Source organism: Leptodactylus fuscus, chromosome 8 (genome assembly GCF_031893055.1).
Source record: "Leptodactylus fuscus isolate aLepFus1 chromosome 8, aLepFus1.hap2, whole genome shotgun sequence".
In the NCBI taxonomy this organism is placed as follows: domain Eukaryota; kingdom Metazoa; phylum Chordata; class Amphibia; order Anura; family Leptodactylidae; genus Leptodactylus; species Leptodactylus fuscus.
In genome coordinates, this window is record NC_134272.1 from 77645049 (window position 1) to 77672516 (window position 27468).

General features: G+C 43.3%; 1 protein-coding gene across 1 annotated transcript in view; it reads left to right on the top strand.

Annotated features, from left to right (window-relative positions):
* Positions 1-27204, top strand: part of LOC142217278 (secretory phospholipase A2 receptor-like) — a 41746-nt gene extending 14542 nt beyond the window's left edge. Inside the window, exons 11-36 of the mRNA XM_075285471.1 lie at positions 1740-1885; positions 2395-2479; positions 4095-4227; positions 4475-4510; positions 4619-4776; positions 6338-6399; positions 6757-6866; positions 7276-7433; positions 7693-7798; positions 9316-9446; positions 9797-9923; positions 10459-10697; positions 14511-14679; positions 14802-14930; positions 16810-16917; positions 17525-17698; positions 18125-18172; positions 18486-18668; positions 19499-19555; positions 20882-20920; positions 21964-22146; positions 23808-23846; positions 24161-24343; positions 25504-25542; positions 25855-26037; positions 27005-27204. Coding sequence (XP_075141572.1) covers positions 1740-1885; positions 2395-2479; positions 4095-4227; positions 4475-4510; positions 4619-4776; positions 6338-6399; positions 6757-6866; positions 7276-7433; positions 7693-7798; positions 9316-9446; positions 9797-9923; positions 10459-10697; positions 14511-14679; positions 14802-14930; positions 16810-16917; positions 17525-17698; positions 18125-18172; positions 18486-18668; positions 19499-19555; positions 20882-20920; positions 21964-22146; positions 23808-23846; positions 24161-24343; positions 25504-25542; positions 25855-26037; positions 27005-27204 — 3225 coding nt within the window. The remainder of the gene's footprint in view (positions 1-1739; positions 1886-2394; positions 2480-4094; positions 4228-4474; positions 4511-4618; positions 4777-6337; positions 6400-6756; positions 6867-7275; positions 7434-7692; positions 7799-9315; positions 9447-9796; positions 9924-10458; positions 10698-14510; positions 14680-14801; positions 14931-16809; positions 16918-17524; positions 17699-18124; positions 18173-18485; positions 18669-19498; positions 19556-20881; positions 20921-21963; positions 22147-23807; positions 23847-24160; positions 24344-25503; positions 25543-25854; positions 26038-27004) is intronic.
* Positions 27205-27468: the final 264 nt, after the last annotated feature.

Here is a 27468-nt window from a genome sequence, read left to right on the forward strand (position 1 = left end):
AGATCTGCTACCAGGTTCTGGCCATTATCACATACGCAAACATGCCTGGGCCCAGGTGCAGTAGGGAAAACCATATTGCCATCTCATCCAGGATGGCGTCCCTCACCTCGGAGGCAGTGTGCTGTCTATCCCCCAAGCTGATTAGCTTCAGCACGGCCTGCTGACATCTCTCCACGCCAGTGTTACAGCGTTTCCAGTTCGTAGCTGGGGTAGAGCAGCTATGAATGAATATCGAATATTTTACTGTTCGCTCATCTCTAATATTTATCAATATAGATGCAAGCGCCAACCGGTTTGGATCCAACCAGATTCAACCAATTTTTCTAAAAGTTTAGGGTTCAACCTCAGAAGTGAAACTTTGTCTTTTGTGAACTGGAAGTTACTTATTATACTCTGGAGTCTCATAAGATCTTAGAATATAATGGGAGGAGTCCAGGGGAGATGTAAAAAAAATACCAAAAACTAGAAAGCAGAATGAAGGGGCAGAGCCTTGTTGTTCAATGTTTGGATTGGTACTGACAGAACATTCATGGCCATGGTATGGATAAGAGCTAGCACATCTGTTAAAAAAAAATGGGTAACAGCGGGAAAGGTTTTCACCGTGTGAACTAACCCTTATAAGGGGTTAAGGTTCATTGTATCCATTAGGGTTTCTAAGTAAGAGGATACAGTGTAAGAACAGAGCAAGATAAAAGAGGTCAAGGGGCCCTTACTTCTCTTTCTGCACAGGACAGATAACACAGGGTAAACAGACAAGCTGAGCGTATGAGGGAAAGTAAGGGTTAATACATGAACAGGAGCAGAGCAGGTACTGGCTGGGTGTAGATGGGAACTTATTCCTTTTGCAGTTTTCTGGATTGGCTATTATTCTCAGGGTGCTATAGAGAGCTTCTTCCAGAAGGTGGTGCTAAAGTAACTTCCTCTTTTCCACCAAGTAGGTCTTATTTGCATATTCCTTACCCAGAATTCTTAGCAGGGTATATATGGTCTGATAAATCTCCATACCATCTCCCCCTTATGAGATACTAGCTTTTACCCGCGACTTCGTCTGCGGTGATTTGAGAATTGGGCGGACACAGACGTGTGAAACTGTAAAAGTGCTTTAAAAAGTTTGGTGGGCTAGCAAATGTGATGTGATGTGTTATATTGTGTATGTCGTGATACAGACAATGTGATGTGTTGTATTGTGTATGTCGTGATACAGACAATGTGATGTATTGTATTGTGTATGTCGTGATACAGACAATGTGATGTGTTGTATTGTGTATGTCGTGATACAGACACTGTGATGTGTTGTATTGTGTCAGACAATGTGATGTGTTGTATTGTGTATGTCGTGATACAGGCAATGTGATGTGTTATATAGTGGAAAGCTATATGTAAATGTGAGTGGGTAGAGTGAGGGCTACTCCTGAGGTGACAGTAAGGAGTGTGCAGGCAGGTTGAGGCAGGAAATGCCAGGCAGTGTGTGTGTCTATAGCTGGGGCTAGGAGTCCTGCTTTTGTGAGTCTCCTGCTAGGAAGCCATGTTGTTTAGTGGCACCAAAAGTAGCCTGTGACTCAATCCTAAGGGAAAACTATGTTTGTGGAAAATTGCATGAAAAATCCGTCCAGGCGTTTTAGCGTGATTGAGGAACAAACATCCAAACTCACAAACATCCAAACACTCAAACTTTCACACTTATAATATTAGTAGGATAGCTCCCCGTTTCACCCACTTTTTTTCTTTTTCAAAACCAGGTGTTCCATGGTGAGAAATTGGCGAGAAAAAGAACCTGGCAGGAAGCCGAAGATTTATGCCAAGATCTTGGAGCTCATCTGGTTAGCCTATCGAATGTAGAAGAAAAAAAGTTTGTAGAAGACCTCTTATTCACCATGTTTAATGGGTAAATGTTATAGATAACATATATTACTGGGTCTTAGGTTACAAAGGGAAGTGCGAGTACAGTCCAACATAGTGGATATTGCACAGATAAGACATGGCGCAAATCGTCAAGTCGCTGCAGCTTTTTCATTGCTTGGTGGAAATTGATTGTAGATGTCCACATGGTAAACCATCAACTACGCTATGTGGGACCATACTCTAAGTGATGCCAGAAGATTGTCATTGTAAGGCAAGGTTCACACTAGTGCTCAGTCACTGTGGTTTCCGTCCTCCATTCCACTTGAAAAAAGCATTTTTTGGATGGAAATTGGGTGGAAACCCAGCGGACCCCATTACAGTCTATGGCGTCCACTTTGTAAGCAGGTTTCTATTTTTCAGGTCCACTTGGGAAAAACAGAAACCCAAACGTTAGTGTGAACCTAGCGTAAGGTGGTGCAAATGTCCACCATGAATAAATGGTTAATGCTCCATGTTCTACTTTAGATTTGATATTTTTTGCTTTTCTTGCAGAGATGCCAAACGAAAATTTTGGATTGGGTTCAATAAACGGAGTCCATCTTCTAAAGAGTCTTGGGAATGGTCAGATGGATCCCCAGTAAGCCTGAGCTTTATCTTCTCAATTTTGTTTTTTGCAACTGAAAATTTCAGATGGATGTAAAAATACTTTGTAATAAAGTATTGTGCAAAAGTTTTGCGCAGGGGTGAAAAATGCTGCAAACTGAGAATGTTACGAATTTGCCAATATCTTTAGATTATTGTTAGAGATGAGCGAACACCGTTCAATCGAATATCAGGCCGTTCGAGGTATTCGATTCCAAATGAATACCACGAGGCAAATGCAGTAAAATTTCATATCCCCTCCCACCTTCCCTGGCGCATTTTTTGCACCAATAACTGCGCAGGGGAGGTGGGACAGGCAGTTAAAAAAATTGAAAAAACCCATTGGCTGCCGAAAACATGTGACCTCCCATTCATAAGAACGGCCGCCGCCATATTCGTGACATTTCGCGGTGAGAGATGGGGAGAGAAACATATCTGCTGAGGGCTAGATAGGGATTTGCTTCAGATAGGCAGGGAAAAACCAAAGAAAAACAACAGCTCTTTTCAGAGCTTTATACTAAAGGGAGAGAAGTATAGAGTTCTTGCTATATACGTTCCAACCAGCTTTTATTAGGGGTGTCCGCACACAAAATAGCAGCAATCCACAGTAGTTACGTCTTGCTATATACGAGACAAACAGCTTTTATTTGGGGTTTCCCCACACACACACACAAAATTGCAGGAATACAGAGCAGTTACTTTTTGCTATATACATGCCAAACAGCTTTTATTTTGGGTGGCCACAACAAAATAGCAGCAATCCATAGCAGTTACTTCTTGCTATATACGTGACAAAGAGTTTTTTTGGGGGTCCCCCCCCCCCCCACAAATTAGCAGGAATACAGAGCAGTTTCTTCTTGCTATATACGTGCAAACCAGCTTTTCAGGCTGTGTAACCCCAAAACAGGGATACAGAGCAATTAGGTCAGGCTATGTATCCAGATATCCAGGGTGTGTACCCCCAAAACCTAGGTGGGAGACACTGAAATTCAGTCCGGCTATGTCCGCTCAATCCAGTTGTTCATGGTGTGTAACCCCAAAACCTAGGTGGGAGAGACAGAAATTCAGTCAGGCTATATCAGCTCAATCCAATCAATTTTTAAGGGTCTACCCCCTAAAGCTAAGTGGGAGATCCAGAAATTCATTCAGGCTATATCAGCTCAATCCAATTTTTGGTCAATCCAGATATGCTAGCAGGTTCCGTCCATTATCACATAGGCAAACATGCCTGGGCCCAGGTGCAGCGGGGAAAACCATATTGCCATATCATCCAGGATGGCATCCCTGACCTCGGAGGCAGTGTGCTGTCTGTCACCCAAACTGATGAACTTCAGCACGGCCTGCTGACCTCTACCCACGCCAGTGTTACAGCGTTTCCAGCTCGTAGCTGGGGTGGAGGTTGCAGCGCAGGAGTAGGCTTTCAGATAACCCCTGCCATGAATTTTGGGCTGGGAGAGGAAATAGGCCACCCCAGTTTGAACCCCGGGCCCAGACTCCACTACATTTACCCAGCCTGTCATTAAAGAGAAGCAGCATCCCTGACCACAGGGGCTTGTCAATGCGTCGGTGGTCAAGTGGACCATTGTTCTCACATGTGTAACTCGTTGCAGGTTGTGACATCACTATGGCGTGATGTATATCCTAAAGATACTATGAAGAACTGTGCGGCATACACGGCTGATAAGTGGTTAATGCCGATATATTGCAACGAACAAGAAGAGTGGATCTGCAAAATTCCAAAAGGTAAATGACTGAGATGTATATATGCAGTATATGCAAGTTTAATGCATATCTCACTATAATACCTTGGAATCAGTGGAGCGGGGGCTATTGAATAATGCAAAGAGCTGGAATTTTTGACGATAGCGAAAGCTCCTTTTTATTTCCACATCTTTTAATGGATAATCTCAATGCAAACCTGTACTGTACAAATCTGTGACACTTTTCAGTAAAACCTTTGAAGCCTGATCTAACACTTGTATTTTATCAGGGGTAGCTCCCAAGGTCCCAGATTGGCTTTTTGAAGGTATGGTCGGAAAAATTATTATCTGTGTGTTATTGCAGTATTTACTATTGAGAGATTTATATTAGGAGATAAAATGGGGTAACATAGATCTTCCTTTTCATTTTTTAGACATTCCATGGTATTTCTTTCAAGGAAATGATTATTCTTTTATCACTGTTAATGCTGATTTTGATGTAGCGCAGCATGTGTGTTACATGAAGGGAAGTACATTAACGTCCGTACACTCTGAGGCTGAGCAAGCTTTCCTATATAGGAAAATAAAACAGGTAAATATGGGTATCCTAAAGTATTTTGTTGGACAAAGCAAAATCAGTGTCTTTGGCTCAAATTAAAGAGATTATCCAAAATAAAAATTCAGTGGGGGCCGGGGGTTGGGCAAAAAAAAAAAAAAAACTCATCTACCCCTAGCACCCAAATGGGTTCATCCCCTGTACCCACCAGTTCGGTACCGATATCAGCAGTGACATCATCAGTACCCAGCAAGTGCCTGCTGAGGTCAGTGATTGGACACAGTGGTCACTTGACCCTTTGCACTTCTGGACCTGGTAGTCTGTGGCCTGGAGAGAACATATGACTTGCTCCAGATGAAGGAGACATTAAACTAGGAACAAATGGAGGGGACATTAAACTGGTGGCGCAGTGCCGCACCTCCAATGAGGCGACCTGAAGCGACCGCTTCAGGCGGCGCTATGCCAGGGCCCCAGGGAGGGCGGCATTTTTGCTGACTTAAGCCAGTCCAGGACAAGCTGTCGTGGACTGGCTTAGGATCACCGTCACTGAGCGGTGGATTGGGGAGGCCGCTGGAGCATCGCTGCTCCAGCGGCCGCCCCTCACGCTCAGGCAGAGAGCAGGTCATCTCCCTGCCTGCTCTCTGCCTGCTAAAGCTCCGCTCGGGCCTGCCCCCTCTGCTAGGCCCCACCCCTTCTGTTCGGCCCCGCCCCCTCCTGGGGGGGGGGCTTTCTGACGTCCGCTTCAGGCGGCAGAAAGCCATGGTTCACCCCTGGATGGAGGGGATATTAAATTAGGGACAGGTAAAGGATTGCATTAAACTGTGGGGGCAGATGGAAGGTGACATTAAACTGGGGGCAACTGGAGGAGGACATTAAACCGTGGTGGTAGCTGGAGGGGGATATGTCTGCCTCTAGTTGCCCCCAGTTTAATGTCCCCTTCCAGCTGCACCAGTTTAATGTCCCCTATATTTGTCCCCAATTTATACTGGGGCATGAGGAGACGGATGTCCTACTATGGGGCAATTGGAGGGGAACATTATAATATGGGGTCATATAATGTTTGGGTGACTATAGGAGTGTTATACTGTGTAGGCTACAAAGATAAATGGGTGAGAGTGGGCGGAGTCAACATAGAAGTGGGTGGGACTAAATTTGCTGTGGTGCGCAAAGTGCGCCACACATTTTGTCCTTCTTTCTGTTCTTTGAAATTTGGGAGATATGCCTTTAGGGAAAATGGCAGCATTTCCGCAGATATAATTGACATGCTGCGATTTCCAAAGCCACCGCGGTTTTGGAAATCGCAGCATTTCCGCTGCACATACTTTTCTGCAATGTGTGGATGCTATTCACTAGAATCCAATTAAATCCAGTGTAAAATGGCAGATCCCATTATAATCTATGGGGTCTGCCGGGTTCTGAGGGTAACCACTTTTTAAATGGACAGGGTCTCCGTCTTCCAGGTCCCCACAGAGACCCAAACAACTGAGACCTGAACTTTAGTGTGAACCTAGCGTAAGCCAGAATTTTGTCACATTTGGCTTAGTATTGTAAACCTCCAAAGGTAGGAACAAAACCCATACATTTCCTTACATTACAGATGTCGACAAGTAATATGAGATGGTGGATTGGATTGGAGAAGAAGGAGGATGGAGTCTTAAGGTATATAGTATTGGAAAGAAAATAATTAAACTTGCCTAGAATATTTGCTATAGATCAGAAGCCACCAAATGTATCCAGGACGGGTCGTAGTTTTTGTAACCTGTTTGAGGTCATCTGCAAGAAACCATAGACAGCCACATGTGTGCAAGGGGATCACAAAGCACAATGGAGCTGAATGCAATTACATATAGGATATGACAACCCTTAAATATTAGGGATGTTTGCTTTCTTAGAGATGGCAGAAGGAGGGAACGTGGGATAGGGTTTTAGCCCAGTTTGATCTGAGGGTGCACATATCTGTACACTATGAGAAAAGCTGCTGATCTGGTAACTTTTGTTTGTTCCGTTTGGCTCCAGTTGGCGAGACGAATCATCTCTTATATACAGTAACTGGAAAACAGATCCTCAGGGTAATAACAGCAGTACAATGAAAGACAGACAGTGCGCCTACATGGACTCTAACACAGGTGAGTATAAATTCACCATGTTGTATTAAGCCTAAAGGATGATGATATTATGCTTTGATGTCTCTAGTGGCTGCCGTAGGTATTACACATGTGCAGGGTATTTGGACGTCTATGTAAGAATGAAAACTTTGATCACTAAAGGATACGGTATATTCAAGGCACTATTACAGGGAGCTATTACTGAGCACTATTATAACAGGGCGCTACATTGCACTAAAAGCAAGCATTGTATATGAAATATACTCACTATTATTAGGGATCTGCCTTATTATCTATGTGTCCAATGACTATTGTGCCAATATACGTCACCATTCCAGATAGAGGCATCCCAGTCGTGTCAATGGTAACTGCTGATATTGGGGTTATGTATTATACTACATCAATAATCCCTGTATGTTCTATTTTACAGGGCTCTGGAGTTACACACATTGTCAGTCTGAACATCTGTCCATCTGTAAAGCAGATGCAATAATGAAGATTGAAAATCACTACCCCCCTGTGGTCAATGACCATTATTACCAAGCGATGGAGAACTGTCCTGGGCACTGGCTGTACTACGGGAACAAGGTTGCAATCTTCATTAATAGTGTATTATTGGAAGGGTCTGGGTGTTGTAGAGCCATCCATAACGTGTGGTTTTAGTTGTGGGCCAGATACGATTGGCCACTATGGGGCCCACTGGAGGGTTCTCTGGTTTTCTGATGGGCCAGTCCAACTCTGTACATGTCAGAAATTGTGACCACCTGAATATGGTGTGAACAGAGGCTTACCAATGCATTGAGTCGTGGGTTTATGATAACCAATGCTTCATTATTATCCTTTATAGTACATCCTTGTATGCGGAGATAAAACAATGGACTGGTATGCAGCTTCTAACTTCTGTAGGGAATATGGAGGAGACCTTGCTACAGTTACAAATGAAATAGAACAAGGTAACTTTCAACAGATAACAAATAACCAAATGTGCCAAATATGTCCATAGTTTTATTGACAAGGATGGTATCATTCCCCTACAATCAGACACTTCTCATATAGCCTGGGGATAAATCTTGACACAGCTCCTTTATACCTCTAAAGTATCCTCAAATACATGGTCTGAAAACTAGGGATGAGCAAAGCTTTCACTGTTGCATTTGTGTTCTGGTTTGTCGTTTCGGGTCCAGGCCAATAAATTGGAAACCAGAAGTGCAAATTGCCTTCATAAGTTGTGCATGATACTCTGAGGGTTCCTATACTTCTATGAGTCTTTGGGTAAGGCCCCACGTAGCGCCCTGCAGCAAAAAAGTGCTGCGGGAAAAACTATGGCAGAAACGCATCATGATTTTTCCTGCAGCACTTTTCAGAGAAAGCCCACAGAGGTTTCGTCTGTGGAATTTCTGCTTCCATTCTACAAGGAAACCATCTGTGTTTCCATAGGCATAATTGATATGCTGTGATTTCCAAAGCCGCAACAGTTTCGCAGCGCATATTTTCCTGAACTATGCGTATGTTCCTAACGAATTTTTGTGAAGGTCTTCCCTCCACTTCAGTGCTCTTATTATAAGTAGTGGCCCAGGGGACGTGATTAAAAATAATAAACACTTATACTCACCTTACCTCACTTAGCTTGACCATCCTCGCTCTGTCTGGTTCACTTCAACATCTCATTCGGTTCTCTTCTGCCTGTGTTTGTGGAGACGCAAACCAGACATCACTGCTGCGGCCTGTAATTTGACCTCAGCAGTCAAGTGGAGCACGCTGACGCCATGATGCCGTCATCATGTGGTCTGTCAGGAGTCCAGGAGAGGTGAGTATAAGTATTTCTTATTTTTAGTCACCTCCCCTGGGCTGGCATCTATTGAAAAGGGGCCCGGCATGTTTCCTATCTATCTCAATTCTGATTGTATAAGACCCTATCTCTCTAATTTTTCACACAAACTGGACATCTTCCCATCAGCCTTAGTGATTTTAGACCTTCATTATTGGCTCCTCCGGTCTTGAGGGCTGCTTGCAAGGCGTTATGGATGAGCGCGCTTGGTCGCTGAGCTCATGCAATCCCTTTCTCCAAGCCTTGGTTTTTAAAAGGAAACTGCAATATGGTTGAATTTTCTTGAACATGACGATTTTCAAAAATTTGTAACAAACCAGATAACTCTTCTCTACTCATTTCTTTATGGCCGTCTTCTCCAACCTGTGGCCGCTTGCAAAGCTACCTGCATGCCTTTAGGCGCCAGGGCTTCTTGAGAGTTGCAGGAAGCACAGGTTGAGGAGCACTATGGCATCTTATGTATATTTTCCCCTGGAATTTACCTGCAGTACTTAACCTACCATGGCTTAACTGAGAATGCCATAAAGTTAAATGTATGGGATCTGTTCGGGGTCCATAGACCCTCTTACAGTGCCGGACCACATAGACTCATGTCAGTGGACATAACGTCTCTGCTATAAATGACTATTGTGTTTGCTTTAGCTTTTATAGTTATGCAGTTGTTGCTTTGGCCAGAAGGGTTTTGGCTGGGACTCACCGATACTGACTATGAGTTATGGGAAAATGGAAGCGTACAGACGTACAATAACTGGACTCCAACTCGACATAGCCATGTAAGTGTACAATCTATATACTGTCCAGTCGTGAGCAATGTGACCCTGGTGCCAGTCTATTCTCAATCTACATATTACAACTTGGTATTGCTACTAAATTTCTCTTATGGTATTAGTTAGAGATGGGCGAACCTTGTAAGATTCGTTTTGCGAATATTGACTATGTTCACTCACAAGTTTATAGCTCAGCTTCATCGCTGGGCGGTGGGAATGACCCTGAGCTGTAAGGCCGGCTCTTCTGACTACGCTTTGTAATGATATATTACTCCCCCTAGCTTAGAGGACATGAAAGATTCTGTATAATGGTACAGTCATTACTTGGCAAGTTGTGTAATTTTTTTCTCTTTTAGAATGGCGAAAACGACCAACACCAACTCTGTGCCCTGATAGCAGCCAATTATAACGGCCACCAAACTGGAAAATGGTATCTTGAAAAGTGCAGTGCACGTTATGGGTTTATTTGTGAGAAAAGACAAGGTAATATGCCCTACTGACATGTATAGTGGTGTGCAAAATTTTAGGCAGGTGCATTTTTTAAGAACCTGTATTTGAACCCTACAAATTGTACAGCGCTGCAGAATATGTTGGCGCTATAGAAATAAAATTTATTATTATTATTATTATTATTATTATTATTATTATTATTATTATTATTTTTGAAGAACCTGTGACTTTTTGAAAATTCTGCTTTTCCACAGTTTCTATCTCCTGAAATGTGTGGATGAGATTCATAAAATCCCATTTCACTTTGCTGGTACTGTAAAACATTGTTTTTCTGCGACATGGGTCCTTAGCCTTAATGAGTTTTCCAGGGCTATGATATGGTGGCTGTAATCTCTTCACTACTTACCAAACACAGCGCCATACATCGTATAGTGGCTGCGTTTGGTATTGCAGCTCAGGCCATTCAGTTGAAAAGAGCTGAGCTGTGTGACAAATGGATATAGCTGAATATTCAGAGTGTGAACTTAGGTCATTTATTTTCTTCTCTTTCACATTTTTATCATTGCAGACAGTCCTACACCAGGTATTAATATAACTGACATGTTCCCGGTATCAGAAACCATGATGTATGGACATAAAACCTACAGAATAATATCTGGCCATATGTCCTGGCATGACGCCTCCACTGCTTGTCAACAATATGGCGATAATCTGGTTAGCATCACTGACGAATCTCACCAAGCCTTTGTGACCATTCTTGTCCATCGCTTGGGATATTCTCATTGGATTGGATCCTATAGCGCTAATGTAAGTAGATGTAGACATCACTGTCTGTTAGCTACAGATATAAGCCAGGAAGGTTTTATACTATGCCCATCTGCTTGTCACCCATTTGGAGCTGGCGTGTTGTGCATTGCTATATACTACTTATTCCTTCTACTGCGCCACAAAGATTAGGATGATCATTGCTATAATAGATAATAGTGATACATTGTCCAGACTGAGAGCTTATAGAGCAGTGGTTCTCAACCTTCCTAATGCCGTGACCCCGCAATACAGTTCCTCATGTTGCAGTGACCCCATTCAGTTTGGAACACGCGTCCATAACGGCGTGCGTTCCAGGTGAATAGCACTGCTGCAGACAGTAGTGCGGCTTCTCAGCGGCTAAAGCCATCGGAAATATGTATTTTCTGATGGCTTTAGGCATACCTCCCAACTTTTGAAGATCAGATCAGAAGGAGGGACAAGATGTGCGGCGCGAGCAGCACGCCGTGGTGAATTGAGCTTCGGCCACTTGTATGTTGACTCCGCCCATTCTCATTCATTTTTTCATGTGCTCCTACACAGTATAATCCTCCTACAGTCACCCGTACATTATATGTCCCCCGCCATCTCTCCCCCAGTTTTATATAACCCCTTCATCTGCCCCCAGTTTCTTGTCCCCCCCTCCATCTCTTCCCCAGTTTCATGTCCCCCCATCTCTTCCCCAGTTTCATGTCCCCCCATCTCTTCCCCAGTTTCTTGTCCCTCCATCTCTGCCCACAGTTTCTTGTCCCTCCATCTCTGTCCCCAGTGTCATGCCATTCCCACCCCTTCATCTGCCCCAGTGTGATTCCGTTCCCCCCCCCACACACACACCCCTTCATCTGCCCCCAGGTTCATGGGCCCCTTAATTATGTTGCACCTTAATGTTTAAAAAAAAAAAAAAAAAAACTCTTATACTCACCTTCCAATGCTCCCCCTCTCCGCAGTCTCGCTCACTCATATAGTTGTAGGCGCGATGTGACCTCATCACATTGCGGCTACACATGCAGAAGACGCAGCACAGCGTTAAAGCAGCTCCTGCTTTAATCGTTTGTGTGTTCAACTCATCGGCGTCCTCTGGGCGCCGATCAGTTGAAACCGGGACATACCTCCCAACGGCCGCGACAGTTGGGAGGTATGCTTCAGGCAACCCCTGTGTTTTGGTCGTTTGACCCCCGCCGGGGTCGCGACCCGCAGGTTGAGAACCGCTGTTATAGCGCAAAGATCTAAGTCCTGGACCCCTGCCCACTATGGCATCCATAGGTTCAAATAGAGCATATGGACAAGGGTTGCCCTGTTGAGCCTAACACTGTAATCTATGAAGGCCATCCTAGAATACAGTAGGTTGTTAAGGGGCTTCTCTGCTCTGGAAAATCCTAAGGGCCGGTTCACACATGCTGATGTGTTTTCCGTCCGGAAGGAGTCTGCATGAGGACCCTCCCAGACGGAATACAGGTGCAACTGCAATCGCTGTGCAGTTCAAGTGCACGGATCCCATAGACTATAATGGGGTCCGTCTGCTTGCCGCGCACTGCCCGCATGAATCATTCGTGCGGGCAGTGCCCCGCAAGCACACGGACCCCATTATGGTCTATGGGGTCCGTGCGCTTCAACTGCACAGCGCTTGCAGTTGCACCTGTATTCCGTCTGGGAGGGTCCTCATGTGGACTCTTACGAACGGAAAACACATCGGCATGTGTGAACCGGGCATTACTTGTTAGAAAGGTCCATTGACAAAAAGCAGATCACCAAGTTTTCACCTGTTGGGATCTGTAGTGATCAGCTGTGATCTGAGAAGAAACCTGGCAATAAGTGAATAAGTGCAATGCAACAAGAGGGGAAATTGCTACATAGTGACCATTAACCCCATAGAAGTGATTACAGCACCAGTCACACAAGCCCACTGGTGCATCACAAGGCTTCAGGGAGACTTTTGGCTCCCCATTCCCCCAATCGCCAGGGGTCTCACCCTTTGAAATACAAACTACATTCAACACAAAAGTCTCACGTATTCTCAGAATTACAGCAAAAACAAGATACAAAGTTACATTTCATATCCCATACCTTATACACAGTACGAAAACCTTACCCACGCCTGTATATACCCACTTCTACAATCACCGCAGACGAAATTGCGGGTACCAGCTAGTATATATATATATATATATATACAGTCCTATGAAAAAGTTTGGGCACCCCTATTAATCTTAATCATTTTTAGTTCTAAATATTTTGGTATTTGCAACAGCCATTTCAGTTTGATATATCTAATAACTGATGGACACAGTAATATTTCAGGATTGAAATGAGGTTTATTGTACTAACAGAAAATGTGCAATATGCATTAAACCAAAATTTGACCGATGCAAAAGTATGGGCACCTCAACAGAAAAGTGACATTAATATTTAGTAGATCCTCCTTTTGCAAAGATAACAGCCTCTAGTCGCTTCCTGTAGCTTTTAATCAGTTCCTGGATCCTGGATAAAGGTATTTTGGACAAACAATTCAAGTTCAGTTAAGTTAGATGGTCGCCGAGCATGGACAGCCCGCTTCAAATCATCCCACAGATGTTCAATGATATTCAGGTCTGGGGACTGGGATGGCCATTCCAGAACATTGTAATTGTTCGTCTGCATGAATGCCTGAGTTGATTTGGAGCAGTGTTTTGGATCATTGTCTTGCTGAAATATCCATCCCCGGCATAACTTCAACTTCGTCACTGATTCTTGAACATTATTCTCAAGAATCTGCTGATACTGAGTGGAATCCATGCGACTCTCAACTTTAACAAGATTCCCGGTGCTGGCATTGGCCACACAGCCCCAAAGCATGATGGAAACTCCACCAAATTTTACAGTGGGTAGCATGTGTTTTTCTTGGAATGCTGTTTCTTTTTGGACGCCATGCATAACGCCTTTTTTTATAACCAAACAACTCAATCTTTGTTTCCAAAATGAAGTTGGCTTCTCCAAATGTGCTTTTGCATACCTCAGGCAACTCTATTTGTGGCGTACGTGCAGAAACGGCTTCCTTCTCATCACTCTCCCATACAGCTTCTCCTTGTGCAAAGTGCGCTGTATAGTTGACCGATGCACAGTGACACCATCTGCAGCAAGATGATGCTGCAGCTCTTTGGAGGTGGTCTGTGGATTGTCCTTGACTCTTCTCACCATTCTTCTTCTCTACCTTTCTGATATTTTTCTTGGCCTGCCACTTCTGGGCTTAACAAGAACTGTCCCTGTGGTCTTCCATTTCCTTACTATGTTCCTCACAGTGGAAACTGACAGGTTAAATCTCTGAGACAACGTTTTGTATCCTTCCCCTGAACAACTATGTTGAACAATCTTTGTTTTCAGATCATTTGAGAGCGGGCTGTCCATGTTCGGCGACCATCAAACTGAACTGAACTTGAATTGTTTTGTAGAAAGAAATGGTCCAAAATCCCTTCATCCAGGATCCAGGAACTGATTAAAAGCTACAGGAAGCGACTAGAGGCTGTTATCTTTGCAAAAGGAGGATGTACTAAATATTAATGTCACTTTTCTGTTGAGGTGCCCATATTTTTGCACCGGTCAAATTTTGGTTTAATGCATATTGCGCATTTTCTGTTAGTACAATAAACCTCATTTCAATCCTGAAATATTACTGTGTCCATCAGTTATTAGATATATCAAACTGAAATGGCTGTTGCAAACACCAAAATATTTAGAACTAAAAATGATTAAGATTAATAGGGGTGCCCAAACTTTTTCATAGGACTGTATATTCAGCTTGCTGTGGGATTAACCTGACATCTATATTCTATATATCCACAGGCCAGAGATGACTTTAAATGGATAGATGGCTCTTTGTCTCTGTTTGCATCCTGGGCAGATGACGAATCTCCATCAAATGAAAGCTGTGTGTACATTGACACCAGTGGGTACTGGAGAGCTGAAGATTGTGATACTCCCCTGAAGGGGGCGCTATGTCTTCCATCAACAGGTAATGATCACACATGACCCCAGGTGGCTTTTAGCTTTACCTACATATCTCATTAAAATCCCATTGTGCATAGTCACAGTGTACTGTCAGGATTACGGTCTAATGGAGTATTTTGATCACAGATATTATAGTCATTCACTACCCTGGATGCCCGAAGCACTGGATCCCTTACGATGACTTCTGTTACAGCTTGTATACAATTTTACACAACAAAGACTATTACGAGGCTGAAGAAATTTGCAAAAAACAAGGTGATCAATGTCAGATCTGTTAATTCCTTGCAGGGCAGGCAGTCAGTCAGCAGGATAAATCACCGACTGCAATACTTCTGTTATTCCACAGACCAACTCCATCTCCTGCTCTGACTCCTTCATAAATGGCTGACAGCTAATGTCAGACACTAGCAGTAAAGATCCTCTAATTCATTAATAATCCAGTGATTGATTCCTATAACAGTAAATATGTAACAAACTATACATGTAATTAATTATACAATAATATGTATCAATTGTTTTGAATCTAGAGTTGGCTACTTTTTTTCCTACTCACACTCCCACTCCACCAAAAACTGTCCCCAATTCCACAACTCCTGTTTCCTGGGTATATGACATATGGTATAGATAAGATTTGCTTACTGAATAAGTATTCCATATTATTAAAATAAAGCTAACCTGAAGTCATAAATATGCTACATACTGTAAAGTATCTGGCACTATTCAGTATATTGGTGTAGACAAGTTTCATATAGTGTTGATGCTTGGTGACAGCCCTGCAAATAAATTAGCGTCACCTGAATCAATCATGAATTACCCTTGTGAATCGCTGTCTCTGTTGCTGAGATGTTACTGTTAATATCAATATATAAATAATAGCAATGTCCTTGTTGTTCCAAAGAACTCAATTGGCCATACTTTGGCAATGGAGGAACTGATTCACAAGGGAAAAAACATCATATCTGCAGGGCTGGGTTTATATGCTGGTTCTGGTGACACTAACCTAACTATCTGCAGGGCTGGGGTGATAAGCTGGTTCTGGTGACAATAACCTATCTATCTGCAGGGCTGGGGTGATATGCTGGTTCTGGTGACAATAACCTATCTATCTGCGGGGCTGGGGTGATATGCTGGGTTCTGGTGACCCTAACCCATCTATTTGCAGTGCTGGGGTGATATGCTGGTTCTGGTGACATTAACCTATCTATCTGCAGGGCTCGGGTGATATGCTGGTTCTAGTGACACTAACCTATCTATCTGCAGGGCTGGGGTGATATGCTGGTTCTGGTGACACTAACCTATCTATCTGCGGGGCTGGGGTGATATGCTGGTTCTGGTAACACTAACCTATCTATCTGCGGGGCTGGGGTGATATGCTGGGCTCTGGTGACCCTAACCCATCTATTTGCAGTGCTGGGGTGATATGCTGGTTCTGGTGACCCTAACCTATCTATCTGCAGGGCTGGGGTGATATGTTGGTTCTGGTGACAATAACCTATCTATCTGCAGGGCTGGGGTGATATGCTGGTTCTGGTGACCCTAACCTATCTATCTGCAGGGCTGGGGTGATATGCTGGTTCTGGTGACATTAACCTATCTATCTGCAGGGCTGGGGTGATATGCTGGGCTCTGGTGACCCTAACCCATCTATTTGCAGTGCTGGGGTGATATGCTGGTTCTGGTGACCCTAACCTATCTATCTGCAGGGCTGGGGTGATATACTGGTTCTGGTGACACTAACCTATCTATCTGCAGGGCTGGGGTGATATACTGGTTCTGGTGACACTAACCTATCTATCTGCAGGGCTGGGGTGATATGCTGGTTCTGGTGACACTAACCTACCTATCTGCAGGGCTCGGGTGATATGCTGGTTCTGGTGACACTAACCTATGTATCTGCAGGGCTGGGGTGATATGCTGGTTCTGGTGACACTAACCTATGTATCTGCAGGGTTTGGGTGATATAATTGGTTCTGGTTACAAGACTACCTTTAAGAAATGAATACTCAGTAAATGAATTGTATTGTTGAAGAAGATACATGTATTTGTTCACCAACAAATATTTTATGTATCAGTTTGATAAAACAGAACACACAATACATTTATCCTTCTACCTTTCTCTGTGCTGCACCTTTAGGTAGTAAAATTCTTACAGTAGAGACTGAAGAAGAAGACAAATTTATTCATGCGAGTACTTTAAGCTCACTGCAGTCAATATGGTTGAACAGAATGACTTTCCATGATGGTAAGTGGAACCACAACTTGCAAAGCCAAATACTACAGCTGTAAGTCAAGTAAGATATCTTATGCATCCAACATTAGACAGCACTCACATGGGTTACTTGGTAAGATCCAGGAACTCATGGTCATCTCCAAGTTAATGCAACATTTCAGAAAAAATATATGAATATTCCAATTCCAACTGTGTTTTCAATGGATGATATGACTAAAAATAATAAAACAAATAGTTAGAACAGCTAACTATTTCAGTTTTACAGTAAGACATACTATTTTACAAGTATCTCAGGTGAATCTTCTCTTGCCTTGGGTTTGCAGAGGGGCTTGCAAGTATCAAAGCAAACACACAATACCATTACTTGTCACCTTGTCTCAACTTCGGGATAAGAAATAGGTGACCGTAGGAAAATAACCAAACAATGTCCCAGAGTCACATTTTCTGTAACCCGATATTCAGCGTTCTGCACTTGCCTTATATCTCAGTGCCCTGGCCCTCCTGGCGCAAACATGCCACACAATCCCTTTCACTAGTCATGCCCCTGATGTGTCCTATTAAAGAACAGTTAAATTGTGTTCTGTCATAACTTACAACAAGATTTTATTTCTTTACCTAGAAGGAGTACTATCTTGGTCAGATGGATCTAGAGTATGGTACACTAACTGGCATGATATGACCAAAAATTATCGTGTATTAGTGGATGACAACTGCGTGAGCTTGTGGCTGGAGGATGGTGAATGGAGGATTTCCAAGTGCGATGCAAGGAGAGGCTTTGTTTGTAAAAAAGAAGGTAATTTTTTATGAGAAATCATCAGGTTCAGCACTTTGTAGTTGCTGCTCATGGTTTAGTCCAGTAGATGGCAGCAGTGAGAAAGCGTTGCAAAGGAATATTAGTCGCGCGTCTGCTCCTCAGGCTTTGCTCAAGATTGAAGATGGGAAAAGGAGAAGGGACAATTTAGCTGACGATTCCCTATAAAAAACATAAATAGATGTAAGAATAGATTTTTAAACCAATAATGCATGCTCCAAAATATACTGCGGCCAAGACCAGCATATTGTATACTGAACTAAGCCAATAAATGGTTTGAGTAAATTCAGATGCACCAGATTTATCATCTCTCTTGTCTAAGTTCACACTGTCTAAGTATTAGGCCGTATTAGTACAATAAATCTGTGACTGTTCTATGTATTGTGACATATCTATATCTATCCTCAGGTATCCAAACTTCCAATTTTGACCCTTTTGACACAGATCCTTACACAAGTGAGTCTGCATTTCTAGATCTACAGTTTATACATTCATCACCTGTATTTATTGGAATTCTTTCTCTTTTTTCCATTTTTTCTGTTGTAAAAAAAGTATCACATTTTATACGAGTCCATTGTTGTGCAAAAATGTGGGACTTTCTGCTAATTTGCAGCCCTGCCTAGTGGCCCAGCAGATTTATCATAGTCTTGACCAGAAATTGGTGTAACTTAGAGCTCAAATGTATGGCAGCTCCGGGAGCCGACTATGCTCCTAATGTATTAAAAGGCCTGTGCACATCTCTGATACACTCTATGCAATCTGCCATTAGACCAAGAAACACAAAAGAAACAAACTAGGTCAAGCACAGAATATCCAAATCAGAAACCAAGGTCATTCCGAGAGTGTAAAGTCAAAGCAAAATCAGTGAGCAAGCAAATATCTAGTAAACCAACCAAAGTCGCCAAGAATACGGCAACCCAACAGATATGTACAGAGCTCAGGAACCTGACTAGTAACAACTAATAGCAGGGACATGGAGAGGACTAAACAGACTTTACATATCCCTCCAGGTTATTGGCTCAGCATCTCAGAGCTCGGACTAGCTGCAGAGTCAGTGTAAGCTTCACATATCGGCACAGCAGAATACTAACACAATGTACTAATATATATAGATATCTCTCTATATACCAATACATAATGTGTGCAAAGAAAAATACTATTGAGGCTTTTGGCCAGAGAAAATCCTCCCACTGAAAATAGTTATAGCTATTAAAGGGATTCTACTATTAAAACTTTTTTTTTGGCGATCACACCTCGGAATAGCCTTTAGAAAGGCTATTCGTCTCTTACCTTTAGACGTGGTCTCCGCCGCGCCGTTCCTTAGAAATACCAGTTTTTACCAGTATGCAAATGAGTTCTCTGGCAGTGATGGGGGTGGGTCCCAATGCTCAAACAGCGATGAGGGCGTCCCCACCGCTGCCAGAGAAGTGTCTCCAAGCGCCGCCGCCTCCTTCGTCCGCCGTGTCATCTTCAATGTCTTCCGGCGCAGGCTTGTAACTTCTAGCAGAGCAGACTGCGCAGGCGCACAGGTCACGGGAAAATGGCCGCTTGCACAGTATTGTTAGATTTTTAAACCAATAATGCATGCTCCAAAATATACTGGGGCCAAGACCAGCATATTGTATACTGAACTAAGCCAATAAATAGTTTGAGTAAATTCAGATGCACCAGATTTATCATCTCTCTTGTCTAAGTTCACACTGTCTAAGTATTAGGCCGTATTAGTACAATAAATCTGTGACTATGTTCTATGTATTGTGACATATCTATATCTATCCTCAGGTATCCAAACTTCCGATTATGACCCTTTTGACCCTTTTGACACAGATCCTTACACAAGTGAGTCTGCATTTCTAGATCTACAGTTTATACATTCACCACCTGTATTTATTGGAATTCTTTCTCTTTTTTCCATTTTTTCTGTTGTAAAAAAATTATCACATTTTATACGAGTCCATTGTTGTGCAAAAATGTGGGAATTTCTGCTAATTTGCAGCCCTGCCTAGTGGCCCAGCAGATTTATCATAGTCTTGACCAGAAATTGGTGTAACTTAGAGCTCAAATGTATGGCAGCTCCGGGAGCCGACTATGCTCCTAATGTATTAAAAGGCCTGTGCACATCTCTGATACACTCTATGCAATCTGCCATTAGACCAAGAAACACAGAAGAAACAAACTAGGTCAAGCACAGAATATCCAAATCAGAAACCAAGGTCATTCCGAGAGTGCAAAGTCAAAGCAAAATCAGTGAGCAAGCAAATATCTAGTAAACTAACCAAAGTCACCAAGAATACGGCAACCCAATAGATATGTACAGAGCTCAGGAACCTGACTAGTAACAACTAATAGCAGGGACATGGAGAGGACTAAACAGACTTTACATATCCCTCCAGGTTATTGGCTCAGCATCTCAGAGCTCGGACTAGCTGCAGAGTCAGTGTAAGCTTCACATATCGGCATAGCAGAATACTAACACAATGTACTAATATATATAGATATCTCTCTATATACCAATACATAATGTGTGCAAAGTAAAATACTATTGAGGCTTTTGGCCAGAGAAAATCCTCCCACTGAGAATAGTTATAGCTATTAAAGGGATTCTACTATTAAAACTTTTTTTTTGGCGATCACACGTCGGAATAGCCTTTAGAAAGAATATTCGTCTCTAACCTTTAGACGTGGTCTCCGCCACGCCGTTCCTTAGAAATACCGTTTTTTACCAGTGTGCAAATGAGTTCTCTGGCAGTGATGGGGGTGGGTCCCAGTGCTCAAACAGCGATGAGGGCGTCCCCACCGCTGCCAGAGAAGTGTCTCCAAGTGCCGCCGCCTCCTTCGTCCGCCACATCATCTTCAATGTCTTCCGGCGCAGGCTTGTAACTTCTAGCAGAGCAGACTGCGCAGGCGCACAGGTTACGGGAAAATGGCCGCTTGCACAGTATTGTTAGATTTTTAAACCAATAATGCATGCTCCAAAATATACTGGGGCCAAGACCAGCATATTGTATACTGAACTAAGCCAATAAATAGTTTGAGTACATTTAGATGCACCAGATTTATCATCTCTCTTGTCTAAGTTCACACTGTCTAAGTATTAGGCCGTATTAGTACAATAAATCTGTGACTATGTTCTATGTATTGTGACATATCTATATCTATCCTCAGGTATCCAAACTTCCCATTTTGACACAGATCCTTACACAAGTGAGTCTGCATTTCTAGATCTACAGTTTATACATTCACCACCTGTGTTTATTGGAATTCTTTCTCTTTTTTCATTTTTTCTGTTGTAAAAAAAGTATCACATTTTATACGAGTCCATTGTTGTGCAAAAATGTGGGACTTTCTGCTAATTTGCAGCCCTGCCTAGTGGCCCAGCAGATTTATCATAGTCTTGACCAGAAATTGGTGTAACTTAGAGCTCAAATGTATGGCAGCTCCGGGAGCCGACTATGCTCCTAATGTATTAAAAGGCCTGTGCACATCTCTGATACACAGTAAGGACCAGAGTCAGGGTCAGGCAGTGCAAAGTGACACAGCTGGGAAAGCAACACTGTGCAACTAATGACAAAAGGGGTCATAGGCCCTGCGGCTATAACTATGCTGTAGATCTGAGATGAGCAGAACAATGCACTTCCTAATTGAAGTGCGCCTGCCACGACTCCTACGCTACTGTCCAGGCGGCTAGGATAAGGGGAGAGGAGGCCCTGAAAGTCCTAGGGACTGGAGTCACGAGGGTCACACCTAAGCAGAAAGCACAGTGTAACATGCAATGCAAAACAAAAGACAAAACAGCATGGATCAAGGGAGGACCACAAGTCCCAGCAAAAACACAGTAGAGAAAGCGAGGTCAGACGAGCCAGAGGTCAAGCCAGGAGATAAGAGTAAAGTACCGAATCAGAAGACAAGGAATAGTCAAAATACAAGCCAAGTATACAATAACCAAATCACAGACTGAAAGACTCTCAGACAGGAAAACTGACAGAGCAGGAGACCAGGAAAACACAAAGTGAATGGCTGGCAAGGATCCATGCCTGGGTGGGGTTTAAATAGCAGCAGAGAAAACCACCCACAACACCTGTGATGACTAATGGCATGGAGAACTGAGAGCAAGGAAAAGATGAACCCTTAATCACCTAAGCACAACCAATAGAACTCTTAATACGTCTCCCGGGGAGGCGCCGCGTAGCAAGGAGACCGCGGCGACTCCGTATCCTAAAAATACACTCTATGCAATCTGCCATTAGACCAAGAAACACAGAAGAAAGAAACTAGGTCAAGCACAGAATATCCAACTCAGAAACCAAGGTCATTCCGAGAGTGCAAAGTCAAAGCAAAATCAGTGAGCAAGCAAATATCTAGTAAACCAACAAAAGTCACCAAGAATACGGCAACCCAACAAATATGTACAGAGCTCAGGAACCTGACTAGTAACAACTAATAGCAGGCACATGGAGAGGACTAAGCAGACTTTACATATCCCTCCAGGTTATTGGCTCGGCATCTCAGAGCTCGGACTAGCTGCAGAGTCAGTGTAAGCTTCACATATCGGCATAGCAGAATACTAACACAATGTACTAACATATATAGATATTTCTCTATATACCAATACATACTGTGTGCAAAGAAAAATACTATTGAGGCCAGTGGTGTAACTAAGAATGGCGGGGCCCCGTGGCGAACTTTTGACATGGCCCCCCCCAACCGACACCGACGACCTCGACCGACCCCCTCCTCCGGACTCTATTATGTCCCTTAGTAAGTCCTGCACACAGTATTATTTCCTATAGTGGCCCCTGCACACAGTATTATGTCCTTTACTGGCCCTGCACACAGTATTATGCCCCATAGTGGCTCCTGCACACAGTATTTTGTCCCGTAATGGCCCCTGCACACAGTATTATCCCCCATAGTGGCCCCTGCACACAGTATTATGTCCCACTGTGGACACCCATCAACAATTATTAAACTCTGGGGTCTTTTCAGACCCCAGAGTATAATAATCGGAGACCCGGAGGAATAGAAAACATAAAAAATTACTGTTTTTTACCTGTCCCCGGCTCCTACGCGGTCTTCTCCGCTGGCGTCCTTATGAAATGACGTCAGACGTCTCATGACCCGGGACGCAGGCCAGGTTCATGGGACGTCAGAGACGTCAGAAAGGAGGCCTGGCAGGATCGTGGAGAGGTAAGTAACACTGTTTGTTATGTTCCCTTACCTCTCCCGATACGCCGATCATTATACTCGGGGGTCTGCAAAGATCCCCGAGTATAATGATAGTATTTGTGGGGCCCGCGGTGTCACTTGGCGATCTCAGCCAAGCCAGGATCGGCAAGTGAATAGGGGCCCTAACGGCCTATTTAAAAAAAAAAAAACCCGCAGCGGTAGCAGCTGTCACCGGGCCCCCCAAATGGCCCGGGCCCTGTGGCAGCCGCCTCCGCTGCCTCTATGGTAGTTACGCCCCTGATTGAGGCTTTTGGCCAGAGAAAATCCTCCCACTGAGAATAGTTATAGCTATTAAAGGGATTCTACCATTAAAACTTTTTTTTTTGGCGATCACACGTCGGAATAGCCTTTAGAAAGTCTATTCGTCTCTTACCTTTAGACGTGGTCTCCGCCGCGCCGTTCCTTAGAAATACCGGTTTTTAACAGTATGCAAATGAGTTCTCTGGTAGCGATGGGGGCGGGTCCCAGTGCTCAAACAGCGATGAGGGCGTCCCCACCGCTGCCAGAGAAGTGTCTCCAAGCACCGCCGCATCCTTCGTCCACCGCGTCATCTTCAATGTCTTCCGGTGCATTCTTGTAACTTCTAGCAGAGCAGACTGCGCAGGCGCACAGGTCACGGGAAAATGGCCGCTTGCACAGTATTGTTACATTTTTAAACCAATAATGCATGCTCCAAAATATACTGGGGCCAAGAGCAGCATATTGTATACTAAACTAAGCCAATAAATAGTTTGAGTAAATTCAGATGCACCAGATTTATCATCTCTCTTGTCTAAGTTCACACTGTCTAAGTATTAGGCCGTATTAGTACAATAAATCTGTGACTATGTTCTATGTATTGTGACATATCTATATCTATCCTCAGGTGTCCGAACTCCCTATTTTGACACAGATACTTACACAAGTAAGTCTGCATTTCTAGAGCTACAGTTTATACATTCACCACCTGTATTTATTGGAATTCTTTCTCTTTTTTCCATTTTTTCTGTTGTAAAAAAAAGTATCACATTTTATACGAGTCCATTGTTGTGCAAAAATGTGGGAATTTCTGCTAATTTGCAGCCATGCCTAGTGGCCCAGCAGATTTATCATAGATTTGACCAGAAATTGGTGTAACTTAGAGCTCAAATGTATGGCAGCTCCGGGAGCCGACTATGCTCCTAATGTATTAAGAGGCCTGTGCACATCTCTGATACACTCTATGCAATCTGCCATTAGACCAAGAAACACAGAAGAAACAAACTAGGTCAAGCACAGAATATCCAAATCAGAAACCAAGGTCATTCCGAGAGTGCAAAGTCAAAGCAAAATCAGTGAGCAAGCAAATATCTAGTAAACTAACCAAAGTCACCAAGAATACGGCAACCCAACAGATATGTACAGAGCTCAGGAACCTGACTAGTAACAACTAATAGCAGGCACATGGAGAGGACTAAACAGACTTTACATATCCCTCCAGGTTATTGGCTCAGCATCTCAGAGCTCGGACTAGCTTCAGAGTCAGTGTAAGCTTCACATATCGGCACAGCAGAATACTAACACAATGTACTAACATATATAGATATCTCTCTATATACCAATACATAATGTGTGCAAAGAAAAATACTATTGAGGCTTTTGTCCAGAGAAAATCCTCCCACTGAGAATAGTTATAGCTATTAAAGGGATTCTACCATTAAAACTTTTTTTTTGGCGATCACACCTCGGAATAGCCTTTAGAAAGGCTCTTCGACCTTTCTCCCCCTCCCTCCCCTTCCTCTTTTTCCTTCTCCCCCTCTTCTCTCTCCTCATCTCCCCCCTCTGTAGGTCTCCGAGCTTGACCAATGGGTTCCCTGGTGTCTTCTTCTAGCATTGCTAATGGGCTTAATACGACCGTGAAGCGGTCCTCCTTGTTTCGTTTACTCAGGAGCAAGTGGACTCCAGTGGCTTGTATGTACCCCTGCCCCCTTATCGTCTCACCTCTCGGACCTCTCTTTGAGGTCTTACCACAGGTCTATTGTGTACTACACGTTCAATGAGGCTCGAGCTTGTATTTCTACGCTCTGGTAATAGTCTCGTGCACCCTCTTTAAGCCACTGGGTTTGTAAGGTAGATATTCTCTGTTACATAGAGGACTTCGCGGTACTCTCGAGTGCTACGTATGATGCTTGTGTGGACACCTGGGTATTCTTCTCCAGGGTATTCAGTCATACTGGGATCTTTTGAGGTGATCCTATCTGGGTTGCCAATCTTATTCGCTTGGAGCTCGGAGCCCTACAGTCCTTTTTCCTTTTTTCTCTTTTCTCTCCCTTCCCCCTTTCCTTCTTTCCCTTTCCTTTCCTGAATGTTCCGGAAGTATCATTGCAGTGTGACTTATGCTGGTACCTTTTTTGTTTGCTTTTCATTGTGTTTTGGTCTCTTCTTTTTTTTTTTTTGCTGCCCCCTCTTGTCGTGTGGGCCCTGTTTTGTTGTTTGTTATTCCTTGTTGCTATAAATAAAGAATTTATTACAAAATAAATAAATAAATAAATAAATCTGTGACTATGTTCTATGTATTGTGACATATTTATATCTATCCTCAGGTGTCCGAACTCCCTATTTTGACACAGATACTTACACAAGTGAGTCTGCATTTCTAGATCTACAGTTTATACATTCACCACCTGTATTTATTGGAATTCTTTCTCTTTTTTCCATTTTTCTGTTGTAAAAAAAGTATCACATTTTATACAAGTCCATTGTTGTGCAAAAATGTGGGACTTTCTGCTAATTTGCAGCCGTACCTAGTGGCCCAGCAGATTTATCATAGTCTTGACCAGAAATTGGAGTAACTTAGAGCTCAAATGTATGGCAGCTCCGGGAGCCGACTATGCTCCTAATGTATTAAAAGGCCTGTGCACATCTCTGATACACTCTATGCAATCTGCCATTAGACCAAGAAACACAGAAGAAACAAACTAGGTCAAGCACAGAATATCCAAATCAGAAACCAAGGTCATTCCGAGAGTGCAAAGTCAAAGCAAAATCAGTGAGCAAGCAAATATCTAGTAAACTAACCAAAGTCACCAAGAATACGGCAACCCAACAGATATGTACAGAGCTCAGGAACCTGACTAGTAACAACTAATAGCAGGCACATGGAGAGGACTAAGCAGACTTTACATATCCCTCCAGGTTATTGGCTCAGCATCTCAGAGCTCGGACTAGCTGCAGAGTCAGTGTAAGCTTCACATATCGGCATAACAGAATACTAACACAATGTACTAATATATATATATATATAGATATCTCTCTATATACCAATACATAATGTGTGCAAAGAAAAATACTATTGAGGCTTTTGGCCAGAGAAAATCCTCCCACTGAAAATAGTTATAGCTATTAAAGGGATTCTACCATTAAAACTTTGTTTTTGGCAATCACACGTCGGAATAGCCTTTAGAAAGGCTATTCGTCTCTTACCTTTAGACGTGGTCTCCGCCGCGCCGTTCCTTAGAAATACTGGTTTTTACCGGTATGCAAATGAGTTCTCTGGCAGCGATGGGGGCGGGCCCCAGTGCTCAAAGAGCGATGAGGGCGTCCCCACCGCTGCTAGAGAAGTGTCTCCAAGCGCCACCGCCTCCTTCGTCCGCCGCGTCATCTTCAATGTCTTCCAGTGCAGGCTTGTAACTTCTATCAGAGCAGACTGCACAGGCGCACAGGTCGCGGTAAAATGGCCGCTTGCACAGTATTGTTAGCGGCCATTTTCCTGTGGCCTGTGCAGTCTGCTCTGCTCTGTTAGGTTATGAGCCTGCATCGGAAGAAGATATTGAACATGACGTGGTGGACGAAGAAGGAGGCGTCGCTTGGAGACACTTCTCTGGCAGCGGTGGAGACGCCCTCATTGCTGCCAGAGAACTCATTTGCATACCGGTAAAAACCGGTATTTCTAAGGAACGGCGTGGTGGAGACCACGTCTAAAGGTAAGAGATGAATAGCCTTTCTAAAGGTTATTCCGACGTGTGATCGCCAAAAAAAAAAGTTTTAAGGTGCTTGTGTTAGTTTACATTATTATTTTTATAACAATCCTGTTTTTTCTTGTAGGAACCAATCACTTCCTTATACCAACTGTTGTGCTGTCAATAGTGGCCGTATCCATACTCCTAATAGTTCTGCTTATAAGGAAGAGATTCCTTGCACGACCAAACCTCCAGAGACTGTCGTGCACCCAGGCCAGGTCAGAGCCCCAGGATGAAGAACTGTGCATTTCTATTGCAGATTTAGATAGTAGTTCTAGCCTGTAGTCAAAAAAACAGAAAACCTACTACCCCTGAATTGAAGGACTTCGATGTTTGACTTTCTAGTTTATGGGTTTTTCTGAGATTTTGATATTGATGACCTCTCCTACGGAGAGATCATTAACATCACAATGGTGGGAGTATACTTCTGGCCCCATACAGCTGCTATCATCTGGTGTCAGACCGCCATCGATCTGATATTGATGAACTCTCCTAAGACTGACTCAACTGGATCCATCAGGATCCATTTTCCTTTTTCCATTTTCCATC